At 41.8% G+C, this 24,487-nt stretch overlaps 1 protein-coding gene across 1 annotated transcript; it reads right to left on the reverse strand.

Annotated features, from left to right (window-relative positions):
• Positions 1-2,548: 2,548 nt before the first annotated feature.
• On the reverse strand, positions 2,549-23,767 carry NAA30 (N-alpha-acetyltransferase 30, NatC catalytic subunit). The gene is made up of 5 exons (XM_057373212.1): positions 23,697-23,767; positions 22,465-23,400; positions 14,955-15,078; positions 12,870-12,925; positions 2,549-5,980 (listed from the first exon to the last, which is right to left on the reverse strand). Exons 2-5 carry the CDS (start codon positions 23,395-23,397, stop codon positions 5,843-5,845), a joined length of 1,251 nt encoding a protein of 416 aa, XP_057229195.1. The 5' UTR covers positions 23,398-23,400; positions 23,697-23,767; the 3' UTR covers positions 2,549-5,842.
• Positions 23,768-24,487: the final 720 nt, after the last annotated feature.

A 24,487-nucleotide genomic window follows, 5' to 3' on the forward strand; every position in this document is an offset into this window, starting at 1 on the left:
AAAACAAAAAACCCAAGAACACTTTTGCTTTTTAATCATATCCAGGCCTGTTTCCTGTAATGAAGAACTTCTACTCCAGCCCCAAGAGAGCAATTCTTTGAATGTCACTTTCAGATGGTGAGATAAAAATCTCTGCTATTTGCAGGAAAAGGCTCCGACTGCCATTTGCGGCTGGAGCCACTTCCCAATTTATTTACTTTCTCAGGCTGTTTACATTTTCAGGCAGCTCAGCTCACTCATCCCTAACAAACTCAGTTTATTGCTGCAAGAAACACAGCCCTGTGCCAGCCACGGGAGAGACTTCGGACCTAAGGACACCAAAGGGCTTTAGGATCAAGTCACCTGTGGAAAAAACGGGCAGAAAAGAAAGAAAAAAATGGGCAGAAAAGAAAAAAACGGGCAGAAAAGAAAGAAAAATYCMATTTTCTGGTGAATCCCATCACTGACCCGCAGCAGGAGCCATGGATGGTGCAAGGGCTGAACCTCAAAGTGCCTTTCATTGCTGGAGAGCTGCAGGATTCCCAGATCAGCATGGATAGGGGAGTTGAGGGAGAAGGACATCCTTAATTTGTCTGAAAAGCAGCTGATTTATATTATATTCTATTTCTTAATATAATTACCTCCTCCAGCAAACCCTCCTGCTCGGAGTCAATGGGGCTGGAGCACACTTGGCCCAATTCAGAAGTGACACATCAACCCCTCTCATCCAACTCCGAGGGCTCATTTGTTTGTTCTTGCTGATATTAAAGACTAATTTTGATTTCCACTAAGAGCCTTTTCCATCCCTCGGGAGGGAGCCGTGGCAACATGAGAGTATTCAATTAGCTGTGTGCTCTAAATTACTCACGGAGAGGAGTGTGTTCACGTGGACAGGGCAGGGACTTCCAGGGGACTGTCTGCAAGGGCTTTGCATGGCTAATAAAATACAAATTATAATATATGATTTTATGGTTCCCTTCCAACTCAGGGTATTCTATGAGTCTATAAAATTATTACCATATATAAGTAGTAACTTCAGTTTTGCAAAAGTCTTTCTCACCTTAGTAAAGCTGTTCAGTCACCTACTTTTTTGACCTTCTTTACTGGTATTTTGCAAACAAAAAAAAAAAAAAGGAGCAGTAGGAGGTATTTTGTTACAGATAGAAAGTAGAAAACAGTTATTATTAAACTCCTGTATTTAATCTTTAGCCACACACTCCTCTTTGTCACCTTCTCTCAGCCTTCAGCACCYGGAGAAAATCATTCACTTTAGCAGAAAGCAATTTTCCTGTCCTGCTTTTGCTTGCTTTTTTTTTAAAAAAAAAAGAAAATGCCCCAAATTAATGCAATAACTGGTGCAGAAAATAGGAAAAACATCTCTCAGGAAAGTTAAAAAGCCATTCAGGACATTTTTTGCAGGGTTCACTTTTGATTGATAGGTAATTGTTTTTAAAGTCCAAGATGGAACTTACGGTGGATGCAGAGCTGGAATTTAAATCTGAGTCTCCCACCTGGAGGTTTCGTATTGCAGCCACCTGCAAGGACTAAACTGGAGAATCATTAATCAGAATAACAGAAACACAGAATGGTTGGGGTTGGAAAGGAACATCTCATTCCAAACCCCTGCCATGGGCAGGGACAACTTCCACTGTCCCAGAGTGATCCAAGCCCATCCAACCCGGCCTTAGACACTTCCAGGGATGGGGCAACCACAGCTCCTCTGTGCCAGGGCCTCCCCACCCTCAGAGCCAGGAATTTCTTCCAAATATCCAATCTAAACCCATCTTCTGTCAGTTTGAAGCCATTCCCCCTTGTCCTCTAAAGAAAGTTTCTCTTTACGTACTGGAAGCTGTAAGGGATCACAAAAGAAACTGGAAGGAGAAAAGCCTTGGAGGTCCTGGTAGATGAGCAGCAATCTCTGCCAGGCTGGATCCAGCCCTCAGTCACCTGCACACCTCTCAAACACACAGGCCAGGCACAATCTATGGCAAATTCCGAGTTTTAGGAGCCTGGACATAATGGTCGAAGGAATAAAGCACAAAGGATTTTCATAGTAACAAAAAAAGTACTTTGAAAGGATGTTAAAAGTACATTTTTCAAAGTACAYACAGGACTCTTCTGTATGCTTGATGCTTTTAAGAGTTCTCAGCAAGTTTTCAACTCTTGCTTATTTGCAACCAAAATAYTAAACCCCCCTTCTTACCTCCCAGRAAAGTCCAGAGTGACTCTGTTAGTCCTAACTTAAAAGCCATAAAAAGGACCCATTTCAGTTCAGCTGTGACACTGATGTCCAGACAAATGATGTTCAAGATGCTCCCAACACAGGCATGGAAATTTTGAAATCAAATGATGACAGACAATTTCCTCTTGTAAAAATCTTYCCACCATTTCTCTCTCAATCAGAGAACCCCAGGATAGTTTGGGATGGAAAGGACCTTAAAGATCACCTCRTTCCACCTCCCTGCATGGGCAGGGACACCTTCCACTGGACCACGTTGCTCCAAGTTCCAAGTGTACATTTGTATTTTGTATTTTGCAGACAAAGTAAAACAGTCATCAGAACATTCCCATTGAAAAGGAAATAGATAAACAACTGAACCATTTATTTGACTGCATTGTATTTAGACAACTTGTACATTTCATAACCCCACTGTTTTTGTTCTCATYAAAAAGGATAAAGGGACAGAAGAATATAATCCACTCAAAACAGCAGTCCAGTATTTTGAGATACACTTGCTATTTTCATAGATGCCCACCTGATACCTGAACTCCAACACAGGCTGTAATGTTTATACAAGACCTGAAGTTTTTTCAGCATAGCACTGAGTTGTARCAATGTCTTGCAGTGCCCTGAAAAATAGTTTGTGACGAACTATGCAACACCAATTCGATGATGCCTTGAAGGTGATGAACCTGATCATTTCTTAATAAAAACAACATGATGAATGCAAACATCCAGACCGACATGTCAGCCAGTAGCAACATTCGGGCAAATTTAAATATAAAAGCAATCAATTCCTTAGTTAGATTTGTCAATGCAAAAAGGTGAGGGGGAGAGGACTGTGTTTAGCAACAGACAGGAGAAATAACCAACATTTCCTTGCYGGATTCCTTTTGAAAACCTATGCAAATTCAAGGCTTCCTGCTTGATTTCCAAATCCCAAGCAGTACAGAGAACAAATCTGTTTGATATGACCCGACACATGCAGCTTCAGTGTCTCCTGTGGTGAACTCTGTGACACAGCAGYGATGGCAGAACCTGTCAGGCCACGTGCTCTTTRAAAAAAAACAACAAAAAAGAGAGACCTGCACCTATTTTGAGCAGTATTTTCAACATGGGCATGGCGACAACCACTTCTTACAGTAACCAACCAGAATTGTATTTGAAGTTTGCTCCAGAGGGATGTTTTTAGCAGTGAGAAGGGATTTCAGCACACTTCCAAGTCAGCTTTTGAATCTGAAGACACCCACGGCTTAAATATTAACCAATAAAAAACTTGTCAGTCTGGCTTTGCAGATTGAAGCTCCAGCAGCCACACGAGGCAGCAGTTTGCAATTTGTGATTCAAGTCCAACAGCTGCTTGCAAAGTCTGAAACCTCCCTGTTTGAGTTCCAGGGCAGTCCCTACGTCCTGGACCACAACTGAGGGACACCTGACTTAATGGACTGGCCACCAACATTTAAGTCTTAACACTGATTAAAACTGCTGAAAAACCACCCAAAAAACCTGGCAATCCTAAGGGATAACGAGAGGTTTTATCATGTCACAAGGCAGCAGTGGCAACACACAGGCTTTAGGCTGAGCTCCAACATGGGGTGGGAATAACAGACCCCATTTACAACACTTTGTCCTGGGCACTCTTTTAAAGATGAGTTTTCTTTAGTGAGGGGAACAGACCCCCTCCAAAGCACAGGTGGTGTCTCTATAAGCAGAAAACTCAGCAGGGCCAATTTCCATTAAAAATCTTTATTTTCAAATACAACTCATGATTTGTACATGGTAAGAAACGTCCATCACCATGTGCGATTGGTCTGTGCAAAAGGCGGCTTTGCTCAAATCCAGTTTTCCTGCACAGGGCTCTTTTCCAAATGATACTGGAGGTAGGGGTTTTGTTGGTTTTGCTTTTAGTGTACAGTAATTAGCAAAAATGAAAACAAACAAACAAAAAAAAAAAAAAAACCCAAAAAACCCCACGACTCAAACCAAACCCTAAAAAGGAAAAAAAAAAAAGGTGTAGTAAGGCAAATCTGGAGAATTCACTCGATTCCACGAGAGTGGATTCACTGAGAGTTCATCCTTTTGATCCCTGTATGGACCATTCAGAGCTGGACTTGATCCTGCTGGATCCCTTCCAACTCTGAATATTCTGTGAGATCTCTGATTACAGAGGTGCTTCCACAAGTCAACTTATACCTTAATTTTGTCTTTCAAAATTTAAAAAAAAACAAAATAAAACCAACCAAAAACCAACCCAACTGATTGATAGACCTGGGCTATGGAATCACACAGAACAAGAAAGCCTTGACACTGTTATTACTGAAAAAATTGATGGGTATTGGTATAACCTATGTAAGCCCAAATATAGAAAGGAAAAAAAAGAAGAGAAAAACAGAGCAAGAGTGAATGCAAGAAAGAGACAGAATTCCTTCCCCRCTGCTTTGATTTTAGAGGGGACAAAAAAATCCCCCAATAATTTAGCTCATCTAAGTTGAGAAAATGAGAGCAGCTAAAAATGAATACGATACACCTTGAAATTTATTTCCAAGACCAAGAACCAAAGATTGAAGCATTTTAGAACACTGAAGCAAAGCAATCTGAATCTGAAAAAAAAAAATTGTTTCAACTACCTTAAAATAGCTGTTTCTCAGAGCTTCTAGCAGTAATTTCGATTAAATAAAAATCATACCAATTTACAATAATTTTCTATATCTTCTTTTAAAAGAAGTCCCTCACTCTTAATGAAAAAAGTGCATCCAAACCCAGCAGATTCACTGGTGCCATCAGGTTCTCTTTTAGCAGCTACTCAAGGTTTTCAAAATAGCTTACACTTCTTGCTATAAGAAGGGCCTTCCAAACCCTGGTTTGGGAGAAGTATCCGAATTATAAAAATCTGAAATAATTTATTATCAAATCCAGAATTTAAATAAAAGCARATTTTTTTTTTTTCTTGCAAAGACAATTGAAGAAAGTAAAAGAATAAAAGCATGCACTCCAAACTTAGAGGTGAAGACAAATATACTTATCTATACAGGCACTGGCAGACGCAATTTAATGGTTACTCGTTGTAACACACACCCCACCCTACAATACATTTTTTCATTCACTAATCACTGAGGTACCAATATTTAAGAATGGAAAAATTCAATATTGAAAAATAAAACCTAAAATTGAAGCCTTTTTTTTTTTCTTTTTCTTCTTCTTCCCCAGAAAACTATGGCAATTTTTGTATGAAATGTTAGTATACTCATAGAATTTTACAATCTACATTGGCTTTATTTTGAATTTTCGGGAACCAAAAGCGGCGTTCCCATCCAGGTTTCTCTGATAAAACGTTCACTGTGTGGATGTCCTAAAACAGTCAGCAGACTTGCAAATGAATGAACATATCTTGGCTATCACCTGGCACATCTGGCTGGTACCAAAAGGACTCGGAGTCTGAGACAATCGGCTTTAATTCGGAACAAATGCGCCATGCCAAAGTGCAACGAATGTGTGCGACACTCAATGGGACACTGACAGGTTTAAGAGCTGCATGGAAAGTACTAAAGTCCACCTTGCAAAGCAATTTGGGACAAATTGCATTGCATGCAAAGGACAACTCTGCGCTGCTGGGACGTCRCTCGCTCGCTGGGATGGGGTCTCCTAACGCAGCCATAGTTTCAGACGCAGTGCATCCACTCCATTTAAATAGTATCTGAACAGCCTCTTGTCTCGCACAAAACCAAGGTTTTCATAAAGTTTCAAAGCAGACTTATTTGTGATTTCTGTTTCCAATACAACCTTTAAGGGAGAAAAGAAACGAAAAGAAAGAAAAAAAGCGCGTCGTGTTAGTCAGCAGTACATGATTGCTGAAGCAATTCCAAAGGTTGTATTTAAAGGTACATGTGCTAATAACAAATGGAATTAGTTTCTTCTTATACTAATTAAGCAATATTTCCACATTAAGCATCCATTCCCACATTCAAGCATTCATTCCCACATTAAAACAAATATAAAACAGCAGTTCATCCACAACTGTAATTGTAAAGAACATATCAAGATTTTAGTTCTTGGCTGTAAATAGTATTTCAGTTCACCACCTAATAATGAAGGTAAAAAACATATCAACAAATAAATCCCAAAAGCCTCTGTCTCCCAACATCCTCCCCCAAACACCAAGCTAGCAAACAGGTTAGGGTCCAAAATATACTTTGAATGAGCAACTGAACTTCTGCATGTCACAAGAACTTGGCACATGAGGATTTGCTTAATTATTTCATATTTTTGACCTCAATTTGTAGATACAGATGTAGATAAAAGCTTGGAATTGACTCCAGCTGCCAGACCCAATGTTTGCAATGAATATCTGTGCTCAACACAAGTATCACAGAGTGGTCTGGGTTGGAAGGCATCTTCAAGATCATCCAGTTCCAACTCTCTGCCCCGGGCAGGGGCAACTTCCCCTAGACCAGGCTGCTCCAGTACCCATTTGTTGGGTACCAACAAATACCCCAAACTCAAATCACAGTGCACACCAGAATAGGCAGATTTTTCCATCTTTTTTCCCCTGTGTTGGTAAGATCCCAGCTGCAGAAAGACCCATCGGAAATAACCCAGGCCACACCCAAGTCCCAGAGTTGTCCAAATTAACATTCAAAATTGTCTCAGAATTCTCAAGTACAGGCAAAAAACTAGACTGGCTTTAAGAAGACATTAATTACTAAAATTCACTGGTTTTCCCAATTGTTTCTCTCTTTTCTTCACACACACTGAAGAGAGTTTTGCCACAACTGCCAAGCCCTGCACCCACTCCACATAATAAAAAACTAGTTCTGCCTCTTTACTGCTGTCCAACCCAATGATTTAAGGATTTTGCTATTAGGAGTAGATCATGGTTGCACAAGAACACAGGCTGAACTAACAAGCCTACTGGGCTCCATACACCCCATGACAGTGAACATGCACATTAAAYAGGAGCTGATGGTCACTGTAGAAAGATCAAAGAATAAAAAATACAGGACTGGAGTTGCAGGGCAGTTTAAGTCCATCTRTTTTATGGTCCCTGTGGCCTCACTGCCTTCAAGCACACATTCCCATTCCCCCTGGCCTCTCTTGCCAGCTCACAAGGCTGCTTCCTAAGCTACTTCCAAAGCCACCTGGCAGAAAACCTTTCACTTTTTTCTCCATGGGGTTTGTTCTCTGCATTCTGAGGAGTGGCTAACCCAGTGTGAAAGGGGGAGGCAGCCAGTGGTTAGACTGGCCACCTTCAGTAARGTTTAAAAATCCATTTAATGTATATATCTGACTCAAGTTTCAAGCCATTCTAACCACATTCTCATGGACAATTCCACCTGTGCTTTTCAGTGTAAGGATGCTGAAAGAACAACAAACCTGGGGACAGCAATCCAGTGAACAATGTGAGACTTGGAAGTAGTTTGTTTTACAAGAAGGAACTAAAGAGTCAYACAGTAAAATATTGATCATCACAGTTCTTCAATTACAGCAGGATACTGTTGTAGCTGCACACTTAAGCCAATCTAATTTCTTTTTTAGTCTTATGGCAAGAATGAGAGACTGAATTTCTCTAGCTGGCATCTCACAGAACATTACCAGCAAGTCCTGTGACCTAATGGAGTACTACCATCCTTCATCCACTAAAATGGATAACTATTCATCTGTAACTAATTATGGAAGTACAATCATTTTCCTGGACAGGGCTATTTTCTACACTTTGTACAACTCCTTAATTCCAATTTAAACAAAACAGTGACGCCAAGGAAGGAATCTGACCCGTGCAAATCCACTGTCCAGAGAATTATTTATTTGAACTCTCAGCTACAAAGGGCATTCACTCTCTCAAAGGTTCAGTGGCCTGGCAGAGTGATGTAACAATTCTCTATTCAACTGCAAGCTCCCAACACCTTGCAATGCTAAAACACTTCCAGCACTGCAGGTGATTGAGCAGAAGGGAGTGGTGAAATGTTGAAATACAGGTTTGTTGGAATCCCACTACCTGAGTGAATGCTCATCTGGAAAGCAAATGCAAGAGATTTGCTCTGGTATTTCTAAGGAAGTCTCAGCACAATGAAAAGTAATTCCCTGATCTCAACATACTGCAGCTGAAGACATGTTTCTGTTATCTGAAAAGGAAACACAAGCATATTTTATTCAGATTTCATTAGCTTCCTTTGGTGAAGAATGCATCTCTTCCTGCATGAGATGTTCAATCAGGCTCCAAATCTTCAATTGTTACATTTATTTCTGCTCTTGTGCGTGGATTTTGCTGTACACACAAGCCTGTTAAATCCTCTTGATAACATAGTAACACCTCCCCTGAAGGGCTGCAAGCTCTGATTGGATTTAACAACGTTTTTTGCTCAAGTTGCAACTTTTTGAAGGTTGTGACTTTCCCTTTTATATTAAATTTCATAAACCTAACATTTTAGCTCAACTCTAATTTTAACTCCGTTTAGAAGCATGAAAATCTCTATATTAAGAGTGGAGTGCAATGTTCCTTGTTGCTACATTTTTGTACCTTGAATTTATTCCTAAACTGAAGCCAAATGGAGTAGTCAAGCTTTCTTGCTTTGTCAGTTCAAGCTCTGAAGGGACTCAAGTTTAAAAACCAAGTCATAGAATGGACACAGACAAATGAAATGAAGAAAGTCCTCTGAGCATTCACAGAAAAGGTTCTTATTTTTAAATCTGACATATCATCAGACTCAAGTTATGGAGGCTTGTCCAGTGTCCTTAATCAATTTAACTGCCTTATCTTTTAAAGAGAGGCAGTACCCAAAACCCAACACTTCATAATTTTTATGATCTGTACATTAAGGGAAAGCTAAAATATCAGTAATTCAATTATTTCAAATAGGAGTCCATAGAAACAGACATTTCATTTTTATTAATGTGGTACTGAATTAAAATAGCACACCTTCTAGTGTGGTCAAAAAACCCACTCTAAATCACCCTGAAGTTTCAGTGGGAAGTCCCATAAGAATTTGTGGTTCCTTTTCATGTTCAACATTTTTGCTTTAAAAAGGTTTTTGCAGTCCCATTACTGGAGCCTTATTTTTATTAGTTACCAGTTGCATGGTACATTATTTCAATAATATGAGGTGAATGGATTGCATGCAGCTTCCTTAGTCATTTGTTACAGATGGAAAACCTGCATATGAACAACTCCTCCTTTCTAATTGTAATTAACAAATGTAACAGTTCCACAGGCTGGTCTTCAGCTGTACAGTTTTGGAAAATTGCTTGTCAGTAAAAACAGTACAAAAAGCAGCCAGACATCCACCCTGCTGCAGTTAGCACATGGTTTTCTTTTTTAAACTGGAGGAAAAATATTTCCAAAACTTTGGAGTTGGAAGTAAAACGATTCCCCTTCACCTGATTTATTCCTTAGCTCTCATTTTCTGTGCAAACAGCCCACAGAGTTACCCTAAATCACTGTGATCTATTGGAAACTCAGCCCATTATAGCTCACTACCCCAAATATCAGAATTCATTAACATCAAATACTTGAGAAAGTCACAAAGGTTTTAAAAAAAAAAATCAGACAGAGATCTCTAAGTTTTGTAATGTTATATGCAGACACTCCAGCTGGAAGCTGCTGTCGAGTACTTTCTTCAGGCCTGAAGGTTATTTCTGGTTCCACCACCCACCCCCAACACCAGATCACTTCCCTGGTTTCTATTCTAATGTAGGCCATGGCCAGCTCCATGGCCAGCTCCTCCCCTCCACACAGATTCCATTCCACTCAATTCACCTCCTCACTTACTCACTGCACAGCCTTCCCAGAGAAACCACCCCTGAGGAAGATACTGCATCTTAGAGAAGATGCCTTTTAGACACTGTACTGACCACTCATTCCATAGGCCTGGCTTAGTTTATTCCCACTAAAATAGCTTACAGGGAAAAAAATGTCCTTTAACACCAGAATACTGCAGCATGCTTTGAAATGCCACATATCAGCAGTGATTTGTCAAGATTTTCATCTACGGTGTTGTATAAATTCTTTATTTCTCACAACTTAGTATTGGTACCACAAAAGTCAAATTTATGACACTTCAAAATGAAACTGAGTGAAGCATTTATCAGATTATATGCTACAAGTTATTAAAATAAAGTCTATTTATTGCATCTATTCCATAATTAGATTGAAGGGAAGAGTTTCCAGGCAGCCTTTGGAAATTTTTCATGACACCCACAGCTGCATATTCATGTTTTTAATCCTATTCCAAGCAAGTTTCAGAAAATAGCACTTTGTTTTTAATTGCACTCCATGTTAGCTCAAAAAGCAGTATCTTTTTATTCTCATCAGGATTCTGATTTTATTAAAAGATGTAGAAAAAATACCTTAAGAGCTGCAGCGATGATTAAACTATTTATACATCTCACACAGACAAATTATTGTGATGTTTGTGCTTTATGAGCTTTAAGCATCAATTAACCAGAAATTAACTCTTGTTAATTGTACCAGAATCACAGTTAATGGATCTCTGGCAACTGTTGTGAAAACTGGTGATGGCAAGAGTTGGACAGAGCTTTTCATGGGTGCCCAGTTAGATTTCTCAGATTCTGGTTGACTGAAAGTTCAGCACTCCACCACGTAGTACAAGTAACCAGTATCTTTATTTTGCACCATGGGTATGTGGAAGAAGCCCATGCTTGGTGGCAAAGGAAAAAAAAAAACCCTGAAAACATTGGCTTGTTTGGCTGTGGATAACCTGTATGTAGAAAAGAACAACATAAATAAAAACAAGTGTGGGTGTGCCTCTGTTGATGGTGCAGAAAAATCAATAAAATAAAATACTCTGCTTGCATTCCATGTTCCCTAACAGGCTCCCAGTTCAACATTTAGTGCCAGCACAAGACTGAGCTGGTGCAAAAGCCCCCAGAAAGAAGGGGATGAGTTTGGAATCATCATCCTCCAAGCAGCAGCTCCAAAACCATGCTGCCCCCATCCAGCACACAATTCAAGGAGTCTGAATTGCAGTGCCTTTGAATAGAGACAGAATCTGAGAAATGCCCTCTGTCCCTGGTCCAAAGCATTTATACAGCACCAGAGATGAAAATCTGTGGTTAAGACTTAATGAGGCCTCACTGTAGACCAGCCTGCAACCCTTATCACATTTATTCCATGTTTATGAAGATAAAAACCAGCAAGAAGGGCTCTTGGATTAATATGACAGTGGTAGAAGAAAAAGACAGACACAGAAGAGGTCACTGTGTTAGAGGTGACAAGTCAGACAGTCCAACTTAAAAATTAATTTATATGAGAAGTAGCACACATACATTCAGAAATTACACAGTAATTACTACAACTCAGAGCTTGAATAGAAACATCCAGTTCTCCTCCTGACTCTCTAAGAACAGTAGGCAAGTCACTTCCCTTCTCTGCATCTCACTTCTGCAACTGTGATGTGAACAGTGTGACTCCTAAGTCCTCATGTATTTTGTAACTTTTAAAAATCTTGAATAGTCAAGGAACAGCAAATCAACTCAAGACCACAGTGGAAAGCAATGGGGAAAACAAACCAACCAACCTTTCTTTGATTAGTTCAATGTAGGCAGGTAGTAAAAGAGATTAGAACAAAGCATGTTAGAAACCATGATAGAAGCAAGATGCCAAAATAAAGAACTTAAAAGAATTACAGATTGCCCTGTACTGCCCAAGTACAAATAAATCAGAAGGTGGGTAAGGGGGGAAGACACCAGTAAGTAGAGGCATGAAGGGAACTGAGGGGAAGAATAAATCTCTCAACAAATGAAGCCAGAACACAGGCAGGGATGCTGCAAGAGGTGAAACACAACAAGTGGAAAAAACAAATGCAGTATGTGCCAGAAGCCCCATAACACCAATTGTAGCTTTGCATAGGAAACTTCACCATGGGGCAGTGGGACAATTGAGGGAGCAGCTGAAGTGAGATAACAGAGAGATCAAAGGATCATTAACTATGACACACTGAAAGGACAATGCTCACGTATCAGGAACAACTACATTGTGCCAAGGAGCTGGAAGTTAAAGGGACAGATAACCTGGTTAAGGAGGATGGATGGATGCAGGGAGAGCTCCTCACAACTTAAACAAGGCTCATAATGATAGAGAGTTGCATAATATATATACATGTAAAAAAGCACGAACTGTAATCTGGTAAAAGAGTAACAACATTTAGGTCAGGGAAGTTTGCCAGTGATTCAGTCACTCTTGTTCCACGTTTGTGTCACCATGCTAACCMACTGCAGCTCTGTTCTGTGCAGTGCCAGAACAGCCTGATGACTGGCTGTGATAAATCCACATTCTGCAGCAGCACAGCACACACTGTTCTCGTGGCTGTGCGTACTCTGGAGGTATGGCAGGGCTACACAGGATGTGTTCATCCCACTGCTCAGCTGCACCTCAAACTGGGGCCCTTGCAGGAAAGTGGGCCTGAGTGAAGGTTGAGGCAGCTTCATAAGGTAAAACAGCTGGATTTCAGTATTTAGGATAAATTTAGAAAGTCCATCTCCTATTTGTGCCATACTCTTCATGAGGTTGTTTTTCCCTTTGTTATAAAAGAGCTTTTTACCAACTTATTTCCCATCTAAAAAAAAGGTCCTGGAGAAGAAAAACCTGTGAGATGAATCCACATACACGAGAATGCAAACCATTTACATTATGAAAGTTTTGATTATAAAATCTTACCTCATCACAATCTCCTTCAACCATAGCATAAATAGCTTTCTTAACCAAGTTTGTACCTGAAACATAGATTTCAGTAAGTGTCAGAGATGCAGTGCAAATTAAAAAAGCCAGTTTATATATGACTAATGTGTGCTACCTACATGTCATGACACCTGGGGAAAGCAGAGAAGAAAGAAAAACAAGGAGTTGCAGTCGAGCTGCAGTCTCAAGTTTGAACACTAAAATAATCTGTGAAGTTATCCAGAGACTCAGCTCAAGTGCAAGATTCTGGTAACACAAGGATATTAGAAACAGGCTGCTATGCCTAACATAGTGTTATATATAGCCTTCCAAGATGTGATTCATTCCTTTTTGTTGCATTTAAAGTCAAAATCTGCTGGCATGTACTTGAAGGACATTCATCTTCCAAGGGAATTTCCTCTTACTAAAACAAATACTTCTATTAGTAACAGAACTTAGGAAACCGCTGGTCTTAAGGCTCACTCCCATTTGGGTTTGCTACTATCTAATAATATTCTTGAAGCCCATCCCTTCCCCTCAGTAAAGCATTAGTTTAATTTTTTAATCATCATTTGTCATTTATTTCACAACAGTTCTACAAACATAATATCCCTACCTGTCTGTAGAATTGGGGTGAAATTGAAAGCTGATTTCAAAGTTATTAGTGGAAAAAACTGCTGTTCAGTGAAATTGCATAAATCTCACTTCCATAAGAATGTTATGGAAAATGAAAAAAAACCCCAAGGAATCTATAGAACGTTTTAAAATATTCTCAAAACTTTAATCAATTAAGATTTTTATTGACTGTTATGATAAAACAAATGTTCTACATTTAATGCAGATCTTCAGATTACCAGCACACTTCGAGAAACAGCAAGGTGGCAAATGTAGGAAAAAGTCAATATATATAATGCCAGCATATGCAAGGCTTTAAAGATAAATTCTGTGTATGTAATTCTAATTTAACAAACTGACTAAAGGGAGGGAAAAGTCTCACAGAGATCTTCATAATAACAGCATTAGTTCTTATTTACTTAGAAACCAAGCACCTGCAATTAAATTATGGCAGACTCCCTCATGACTCAGCTAAAAGGAAAGGAGAGACAGTGATTTCTCAGTATCCTCTTCCCTCTGCTCCACTACAGAGACCAACAATGGCTTTTGAATTGCACTGGGGAAAGAAAAAAATCTGCACATGCTTTAACAGTCGTGGTAATGTGTTTTTTTGGAGGGTTTTTTTTGGAAGAGAGCAAACACAATGATACACTCTGCAATGGATCACTGTATTTTTCAATTGCAAGTTATTTTCTGCCTTTAATCAGAAGTATGAGCTGTTCAGTGGGGATGTGTGGTGAAGCACATTTCTAAGCTTTGGAGCTGACATCTATGTATAAAGTTAAAAATACCTTACAAAATGTAATTTCACAATAAGCAGCATGAAAAAAATAAGTTCCATAAGAACAGATATTTAATTAAGCCAACTTGGCTGACTGGTATTAGAATGCAAATCCCTTCATCAGGGCAAAATTGATTAATGAGGGAGGGTGTTTGCCCTGCCAAGAGTGATTTCTTTACCACATAACTCCTCAACAAAACAGATCTCCATTTCAATCACTCAAGTAACAATACACAGCTATTTTTCTTCCCTGATTAATACAGTAACGAGCTCCATACATTCTCCCCGACGGGTAATATGTGCATAATTTATAGGGGGAAGTCAGTCAGCAAGTTCACTGTAAAAAAAGGAGCCTGAACACAACATGGAAATACAGTGATGAGGGCACACATAAAACCACAAAGCAGCTCCCACTGTTGTTATTTGGCAGTGGGATAGGCAGAGCTAAGGGGCTGCTGCCTGCCTTTCTTTTTAGCTTTATCAGATCCCAGGTGTGAACCTCACAGGGCATTTCAGGTTATTTTAACAAAATCAGGAAAGCCACTGGGGAGCTCGTGTGGTTGAGTAAGGCAGGGATGACACACAAAGCACCACATCCTGAAGTTCAGTTCAGCTTAAATCTTTGTGACAGCTACAGTTATCCCAACCGGAGGATTTAAGGAAGAAAGAACAAAGAAGGCTATTCTTACCAATTCCTTTTCTTCTGTATTTGGAATCCACTGCTAACATGGCTATATAACCTCTGCGGAACATCTTTTTGTGCATATCCAGCTTGCAGACGATGGCACCTACACACTCCTCACCTACCATGGCCTTAAAGACAAACATACACGTATGGAATTCTCAGTTTGGGATCCACAGGGCTACCAAAAGCAGTAAACCAGTTAAGTTTTTWAGTGAAACAGCCACACAAAAATTCTTTGTATAAAGCTATAAAAAGGTAATAACATAAATTTTAAAAGCATCTCCAAAATTATTAATATGATTCAAAGACTTATTGCTTTATTACATTCCAATAAAGTTCCAAGGCAATTAACAACCAATGAATTATTCTTGGAGACAACCATATTATCATTTCATAAAGTCTACAGGGAAGAACACGTGTGATTCAAAACGGGAAATAAATAAAGCAGAAGACCAGGTTAAGGCATAAATTACCCTTTCCTATGGGCTTCTGCAGAGGAAAAAAAGTCCACTCCTGTTTTATAGTGATCTGAATTTTTCTGTACAAGAGCTGTGGTACATAACATGCTTAATTTTTGTCTGGTTTTAATGTCAAGGCCACAAAGGATCAGAGCAAAGTGTTGCTGCATTTAATCTTTAGAAACTGTCATTTTCAGTCATATGAAACCCGGAGAACAAACAGAAAAGCACAGTTAATTTCACACACTTTAACTATTGGGAGATTTTGTTTTTTAAGAGCTATGCACTGGCAGTTAATCCCGGTGGCATTGTCACAGTAACCGTGGTCAAGGAGACGTAGGCATTCTGAAATCCTGACAAGAAAAACCCCAAAAAGGAAAAGGACCCAACTCCTCCCCAAACACTCATCAAACCACTTGCACACCCACGGTGTTCACCAAAATTTTACCACGAAATGTGTCAGAGAAAGGAAAACTCATGTTAACTGAAGGATTAGGCAGCATGAGGGATTAATGACATTATAACCTGCAGCAGTAAAACTGAGTAACGCTGCAGAGTGGGACAGCATCCAAAGGGAAAACAAATGCCTGTGCACTCAGGAAAGATGGGCAGAGATAAAAAGAAACTCATAATTGTACGTATGGGCGTGTGAGTGGATACACAGCCTTTGAGAGACCTGCAGGGGGGACCAGCCTTGGGCTCAAGTGTAGCAGCTAAACCAGGACTACTGCACATGATTGGCACAAGCATGTGCTGGCACAGGGCAGCTGGATAATCCAAATTTATGACTCTAAGACATGTCAAATGAAAAGGACTTGCTTGAGCCGGTACTGCCAGACCTCAGAGCAGCCCACCTGTGAACCCAGAGCTCACTTCTCCAAAGTCTGTGCTTTAAACTCAACCACCTGACCCTTGTGCACAGGCTTGAAACTCCACAGACAAAAGATTCCTTCCTGCAGGTCATACTGCAGGCACAGCCTCCTCACCCCAAAAAGAATAAAGTCTTTGAGCATCTCCACCTGGATGGTGGGTTATTAAGGAAGTCAGCTCTCAGCCAGGAGCTGCAGCAAAAGTGAAATGAAGCAGCCAAAAAAAGTACAAACTGCAGTTCCAAAGCCCTATGATACAGCATGATCCTAACTCCATTTCTAATATAGCTGAAGCAAATATAACTATTGCTAAGTTTTTATTTGGCAGGAAAACACATTTCAGCAGTATCCAAGAACAACCCTGAACAATCTAACAAGTGGTTTCTAAAACAACAAACAAAGACTGTAGCATGATCTAACTGGACTGAAACACACAGCCTCCAAGCAATCTTTCATTTGTTCCAAAACAGTTTATTCCACAGAAAAGAGAAGCTGTGCTTATTCTCAAAAGGTGTATGCAAAGTTTCAGCTCAAGGCAAGTTATGTATCTCGGCTCAGACCTGAGAAAAGCGGGGAGTTAAATAAAGAGTATCATCAGACAGACTGCTCAGAACATTGCTATAATTATGCAGAGTACCTAGATGTAATCTTATACCTCACCAAAAAAAAAAAAAAAAAAAAAAAAAGCACACCACAAACTAGCATGTTGTAGTTGTGCTTTGCCTTGGAGTGAACACGTGCAAGCTGTTGATCCTAACAGTTATGTGGAGAATTTTTAAGATATTTTTTTTACACACTTCAGGAGTAGTGACAATCTAGACACTACATATCGGTGCTCCTTCTTGTTCAGGGCATTTTTCAAAAAAGTTATATTCATGAATCATATATTTAAAATGCAAAATGAACAGCAAAGAATTTTGTTTCAGTGATCAAAGAAGCAAATACCCACTGGTTTTACCACTGCTGCCAGAAAGCTGAATAAAGAATGACTTTGTTACCAGTTCTCCAAACACTTAAATCTATTTCTCTGTCTTTAGGCAGGTAAAACTGGCAGTTAATCTACAGCTGTTGCACTCACAGAGGGAGTGCTGCATTTCCACCTCAATTAGAGGGGGTTTTGTTGCCTTTTCTCTCCTTTCTCCTTCTTTCCAACCTTATCTATAGCTGGAAATGAATCTAAACCATGATGCCAAACTTTGCAATTTAATTTCCTGGAGAAGGTTAAACTGTGTAAATAAAAAAAAAAAAACAACCCAGAATGAAATTGGGAGAGTTGTGAGGAGGGAGGAAAAGTAGCTCCCACACAACACCATTTATGTAAAGATAATCAGGGCCCAAATTTTCTTTTCAGGGGTATGACAGTACTTCTAAACATGTAAGTTTCCATGAACAGAATTCAGCTTAAGTCACTATTATATATTATAAACCCCACAGAGTACTATAAGATTTACTACAACACTAGGTTATTAGTAGCAGGATTAACATACATGAATCCAAATCCAATATTTGCATCAACTTTGTTCCTATGAATAAGTTTAAATGTTTAAAACAAACCAGATTCTAATATACTGGAAGAGTTAGTAGAGAAATGTCTATCAGTTTCTCTATCTAGTAGAGAAATGTAAATCAATGAGAACTTTACTTTTTACAGAATTAATCAATTTGTATTAATTTCATTATCAAAGATGACATTAAGTCTGTCAGCCACAGTCTGAGTATGCATTTAATATCCAGATCTTGTGAATTTTGTTTAAAGGAGATGAAAACAGCCAAGTAGCCCAAAAGGGAAATACTTAGCAATTCAAACACAGCAGAACCTGCACTACTGCACTGCATTTTTCTTTCACATCTGCATTGAAGTCCACGCCAAAGTACCCCAGACAGAGCTGTGTATGAACGGGCTCACGTTTAGGGATCATGTTACCCAATGCCATTAGAGGATACATTTAGGCTAATGGTTTTAACCTCATGTCTGGCACTTGAGCCAGAGCTCTTCCCGATAGCTGGGAAATCACTACATCCCTCTGTTTCCACTCTGTGAACCTGGACTCCAGCAAGGAGCTCCTCCTGTGCAAGGAGCACCCTCTGCCACTGCTGGAATTACTGCCCTGGCTCTTGTCACCTGCTCAGGTGCTGCAGTGACTCCAGTTTTGACAAAGCCATCGACAGTGAAAATGTCTCTGTGATCACTCCTACAAGCAAACTGGAATACAAAGTTTGCAAATTCCAACAAAACTTCTTCCTACATCTGCCACAAGGCCGGGAAGACTTCTCAGACAGCCTCCTAACTTTTCTGGTTCTTCCTTTAAGCCCCAAGTCTTCTACAACTGAAAAACAGGGATGATGTCTCACAAGTCTTAATTTCAACAACCGAGACTCTTGAATAAAATAAAACCCAATTTAAAAAAAAATGCAAACCATTAGTATAAAACAAGGTCTTAAGTACAGTCATTTAGGATTTACAACACATTTAAAATCACTTACATGGAATTAATAGGCTATTTTTAAATTTGTGAAAGTTTAAATTATAAATGCTGCTATAGCTAGTGGCAAAGCTGAGAACCCAATAAAAGTACAGAATTTCCAGATTTTTCTTAAGAGGCAGCTGAGTGGTACAGTGAATTACAGGAGAGGTTACAACACTCAGCCAGAACGCTGCTTTTATTACATTCTCTCTTATTCAAACTCTGGCACAGAGCGAGGTTTCCTAAGCTCACCTCTCCCACGCTCAAGGATTTTGAAAACAATTTTCTGAAATATTTAATTTATCAGTCTGAAAGGCAAGTTTCAGAACTTTAACACTGCTAAGACTAGAAGCTAGAAAATCACTTTAAAAGAAAGCTACAACTTCGAAAATGCATTTACAATCCATCTGGGGACAAAGATGCAGCAGTGCTTAAAATACTTCACATGAAACAGAAGATACCCTTTGCCCCTGTCATTTTTTGGCAGAGGAGTACTTATCATTTGAGAAGAAACTGAGCTGACAGAGCTTCTGAGAATAAGTAAAAACCAGGCATTTACTGGGCACCCAGACCTAATACACAGTGCAAACCTGGTCTTCCAAAGACAGGCAAAACGTGAGTTTAAGCAGACAGATGGAGTTTCTTAGAATCACAAAATCCCAGAATGGTTTGGGTTGGAAGAGACCTTGAAGATCATCTCATTCCAAGACCTCTAGTTCCAACCCCTGCCATGGACAGGGACACCTTGCACTGAAGTTCATGGAGGAGAAGGTTACTGCCTTGCCTTGTACTCAGACACTGCTGAGTGCAACACCTGACCACAGAGCACTATTCCCAACTTGTCACCCTTAAAGTCAAGATATATGTGGATAAATTAGATATTGCAATTAACAGGGTTTTAAGATTTTTAAAGTGGAATATTAACTTCCTTGAGTGTGCAGTTAGGAAGTGGTTTGAGCCTGAAAAACACACCAGTGACCAGTCAGGAGTGGTCCTCTGCCTTCCCTCCAGCTGTGCATTCTCACCTCTTCTCTTGCACCGGTGTCTGTGATCCTACAGAAATATATTTGGAGCTCTAAACCAACAAAGCATGACCCTAAAACATCTAGATACACACACATTTATAAGTATATGCTGATCAGAGGGGTTTCTTGGCTCCCAAAATCAGAGAAGCACAAGGGCTGGCACAAGGCAGGGAGAGGGAGTTGAAGACAAAGGAAAAACCAGCAGCACTCTGGGTTCACCAGCCCTTAGAGCAACTAGGCAACTCAGGAAGGCCAAGACAAAATTCAGCAAGTTTCAAACAAATGGGATAAAGTTAATAATGTCCCCAGAAATTAGCTTTGCATGGTCAGGACAGGTAAATGATGCTTTAGATGGTTCACTGAAGGAAACATCAGAAAGAGACAAATATTGATTATTTAGGGAAAATACTGATCCCATCGCAAATTTCAGTCCTTTCACCTCACAGGGAGAGGAAAGGAAAGGTGCCCATGACAGCACAGGGAAGAAGGTGAATATGCTCTGGAAGATTTTTCAAATGGTGATGGTGAAATTCAGTAAAGGAATTGACTGAACCCTTACAGATCTTTTTCCAAATACAATCAAATCACAGGCTAACCCCTCTTCCCAAGACAAAATCCAGGCAAAACCTGAAACCAGAAGGGTGTGGGGCCACAATGCATTAAAGACAAGGATTCTGTGAGATCAGGCACTAAGCTTCATTTTCACCATCCTGACACTTCTTGCTAATTGAAATATGTAGTCCCTGACTGAAGATAAATATTTTAAAGTGATCTATTGAAGAGAAGTAGTTTAGGAATCCATTAACTGCAGGAACAAATTATATTCTATAGAACACAAAGTCTTAAAGATAACCTCTAAGAAACAAACCTTAAAAATATTAAAATTAGTCACAAAGAAACCCCAAAAAGCCCTCCACGTCAGCATGCTGCAAGACCTCAAAATTATTAAGCAGATAACAATTTGCTAGCTTCAGACATTCACAGCTGTATATTATTCTCTACAGTTTTATGTACTTTACATTATTCCACCTTTCCAAAAAAAAAGCAAATACATTTGAGTTCAAGAAAAGTTTTGTTGATTCTTCAAGGCTATCAAAAATGAAGCTGTCACTACAAAATAAGCTTTCTCTTCCTTGAGTGATATCTTAGTCTTTGAATGCACTTATTAGAAATCATCTGTTTTAGTGCTCTGTCAAACAGCTTGTCATAGCTCTTCTCACAACAAAATTCTCCAGTTATTCCCTGACAAAAAAAAAACCCAAAATGATTTAAAGTCTATACAAAAGCATTGTGATCTAAGAGTATCCAACACTGCCTTGGCATTAGCAGGGGTACACCTGATGCTGAGAGTCTGGACTCTTATAGTTCTCGAGCATTTTATTCTCAGTATGAGGTAAATCACTCACAGGCAGAGCTCAGTGTCTGACAAACATCACAGTGCTCTGATCAGCATCCTTGTAATGGCAAACATGACTTTGCATCCAATGATGCTCTCCAATATTTTCATATTCTGTTTTGTTCCAGAAGGTCAACTTCTTGCTTTGCTCAACTTCCTATAACCCTACTGGATTCCCTCCGCAAGGTTTTAAGAGGCACAGTTCTGAAAATCCTCCTATAAATTGTATCAATCCTGCTATAAATTATACCAGATCCTAAAACAGGAACATTCAGGAAGTTTAAGGCCAGATGGACTCCATTAGCCTCACCTCTTGTACTCATACTCTTATCAAAATTTCAGAGATACCCCTGAACTGAAGGGTGTCTTGGCTCTGACTAAATCAGACCTTTCAGAGAGGTGTCCAGCTTTAATTAAAACACCAAGAGGAATTAATCATTTATCTTAGCAAGGAAGTAACACACACTTCCCTAAACGTTCTGGAAGTGTTCCTGTGAGTAAATCAAACCCAGCCAAGCTCTTGCAATGCACATACACTCAGGCCAACTTCTACTCAGTTTCATTTACCTGTGGATGAATTACCATCCCAAAAGCATGCAACTGAGACACAAGAAGGGCTAAACATTTAGGAAAGCAGGGGGCAGCTAACCCAGCCTTTCAGTGGTACAGTAGGAAGAATACAAAACTAAATACATTGTTAGTGCAGGGAGCCAATGTAAGCAGCACGAGAACTCCTGCATGCTGCGAGCACTCTCACACCTGTAAAAGCAACACAGTTGGACTTGTCTTTGTCAAAGTAAGCTCACAGATCAAAAAGTCTACTAAACCTTTCACAGTACCTCTCCATCTATCATTGAATATTTATGTGCCAGCCCTGCTTTACCCAGTTTTAAAACCCTTGTGCAAGAATTACGAAGCAGTTACAAGGCATTAGTGGACTAAGTACTTTCCTTTTTAAATCCAAACCCAGGAACTGAGACAGAATCATAAAATGAGCTACCAAAGGTCACAAAAGTCAATGTCAAAACCAAGATTAGAAGCCCTGAATTCCTGGATCCTAGCCCTGTGCTCAAACCCTTTCCCCACCACCTAACACATGTGTGAACAAATGTAGGAACTTCGGGCACATGCTTTACTTGTACATGCACAGGTCACAGGGGGACAGGTATTTTCAAAAAAGCTTGGCCTTATCCACAAAAAGATTATTAAAAGTACTTCCACAAACGTCAACCCTTCCATCTCTCCTCCCCAGCCCCAAACCACTCCCAACTCCTGCCATCCCTGCTCCCTCCGGCACTTACCAAAAAGCAAAGTTGTGGCCAGTTGTGGATAAAATACCTATATGTGTAAATGGAGTAGGGTTCAGACAGATCTTTGGTGATCAGTCTCATGATATCGGGCATCTGCAGCTCTGACTCATACTGGACGTATCGTATCGTTAGGTCCTCCTCGGGCTGACAGTCCGTTCCCGAGCCTTTCAAACTGCACGCTGCTCCTAAGGACTCGGAGAGTAGCTGCAGGGGCTCCTCCTCCTCCTCCTCCTCCTCCCCTCCTTCATCCCCCTCCTCCTGCTCTTCCTCCTCCAAGCCAGTCTCTCCTGCCAGCCCATTGCGGGCTGCAGTCTTAGCAGCAGCAGTCGTGGTTGTGGCAGCAGGCTGGCTCCTGTCCCCTTTAGCTGGGGGAGAAGGAGGAGGAGAGGGTGCAGTCCTTCCCTGGGGAGGGAGGTGGTTGGCGTGGGGGGACGAGCAGGGCGCTGCGGTGGGGGGCGACGACTGCTGCTGTCCAGAGCCCATTGTTTTGCTGGCTCGCTTGTTCTCCAGCCCCTCGGGGGCCGCCCCTGCCTCCGAGCCGAGGATCTTGCCCTTGAGGGAGGCCCGCAGGTGCCGCAGCTCGGGGCTGATGAGGCCGTTGAGCTGGTGGTTGTGGTGCGGGGGGTGGTGGTGGCGGTGGTGGTGGCGGTGCTGCGGACCCCCTTTGCCGCCGTCGCTGCCTCCTCCTCCTCCTCCACCTCGCTGCTGCTGCTCCCGTCCGCCCGCGGGTCCCTCCTCTTCCTCCTCCTCTTCGGCCTCCTCGTCCTGGGCGCCGGAGCAGGCGGCGGCGGCGGCGGCATAGGAGGTGGCAGAGGAGGAGGAGGAGGAAGCAGCCCCCCCYCCTCCTCCTCCTCCGGGGAAGGGGGAGAGCGTGTCCCCCTGCGGGGACAGGACGCTGCTAGGCCCCGGCGGTACCTCAGCCATATCCTACAGGAGAGACCGACACAAACTCACCGGGGAGGAGGAGGAGGGCGCCAAACCGAGCAGGGGCGATGGGAACGCGGGGTGTGTGAGGGGGGGGGAGGGAGGCGCGGCGGCCTCACGGGCCGCGCTCGGCGGGGAGCGGGGGGGGGGGGGGCGCGAACAAAGGCACGCACGGTGCCCGGGCCGCGCCTCGCCGCCCCGCCGCCCCCTCTGGCGGCTGCCCCGCTCCCGCCTTGGGCGCGGGCGGGGCCGTTCCCGGAGCGCTCGGGGCCCGGGGTCCCCCCGCCGCCGCCACTCACCGCCGCGTCTGGGCAGCTCCCGCTCCGCCGCCGCCAAGCGCGGCCGCCGCGGCCGTAAAACCCGCGGCCAGTTCCTGTCGGCCCTTACGACACTTCCTCCCTTGGCGGCGGCGCCTGGTAACGGCGGGGCGGGGCGGGGGCGGCGCCCTCAGCGCGGTCCCGGTGAGGGGAGCGCGGCCCTCAGACGGACCGGGACCGGGATAGGGGAACGGAATTACAGTCACAGGGGTCACAAAACCATTTTGAGTTGGAAAAGAGCTGTGATACCGTCCAGTCCAGCCAGTGAAGAAATCTAGTCTTTCACAGACTCAATATCCCGAGATGGAAGGACCCACCGGGACCATGCAGTCTAGGTCTTAGCCCTGCACGGGATATTCCAGCAATCCCACCCTGTGCATCCCTGAGAGCGKTGTMCAAACTCTGAATTCTGTCAGGYTTGGGGCCGTGCCCATTCCCTGGGAGYCCGTTCRATGTTCTGCCACCCTYTGGGGGAAGAACCTTTTCCTGATACCCAACCTAAACCTCCCTGGACACAGCTTGCTGCTGTTCCTGTGGGTCTGTCAGTGAGAYTGAACAGATCAGACCCTGCCCCTGCACTGCTTTGGCTGCTCTGAGGTGTGATCTCCAGGCTGAACAGACCMGGTGTCCTCTGCTGCTCCWCATGAGGCRCCCCCAGACCCTTTTCCATCCCCKTGGTCTCCTCTGGATGCTCAACTTTGTGTATTTTTCCTTCSRCACCTCCAGGAATGGTGACTCCACCACCCCYCTGGGCAGCCCATTCCAATGTCTCA

This window comes from Malurus melanocephalus, unplaced genomic scaffold (genome assembly GCF_030028575.1).
Source record: "Malurus melanocephalus ecotype Western Australia unplaced genomic scaffold, MMel_1.1 scaffold_190, whole genome shotgun sequence".
NCBI classification, from domain to species: Eukaryota; Metazoa; Chordata; class Aves; order Passeriformes; family Maluridae; genus Malurus; species Malurus melanocephalus.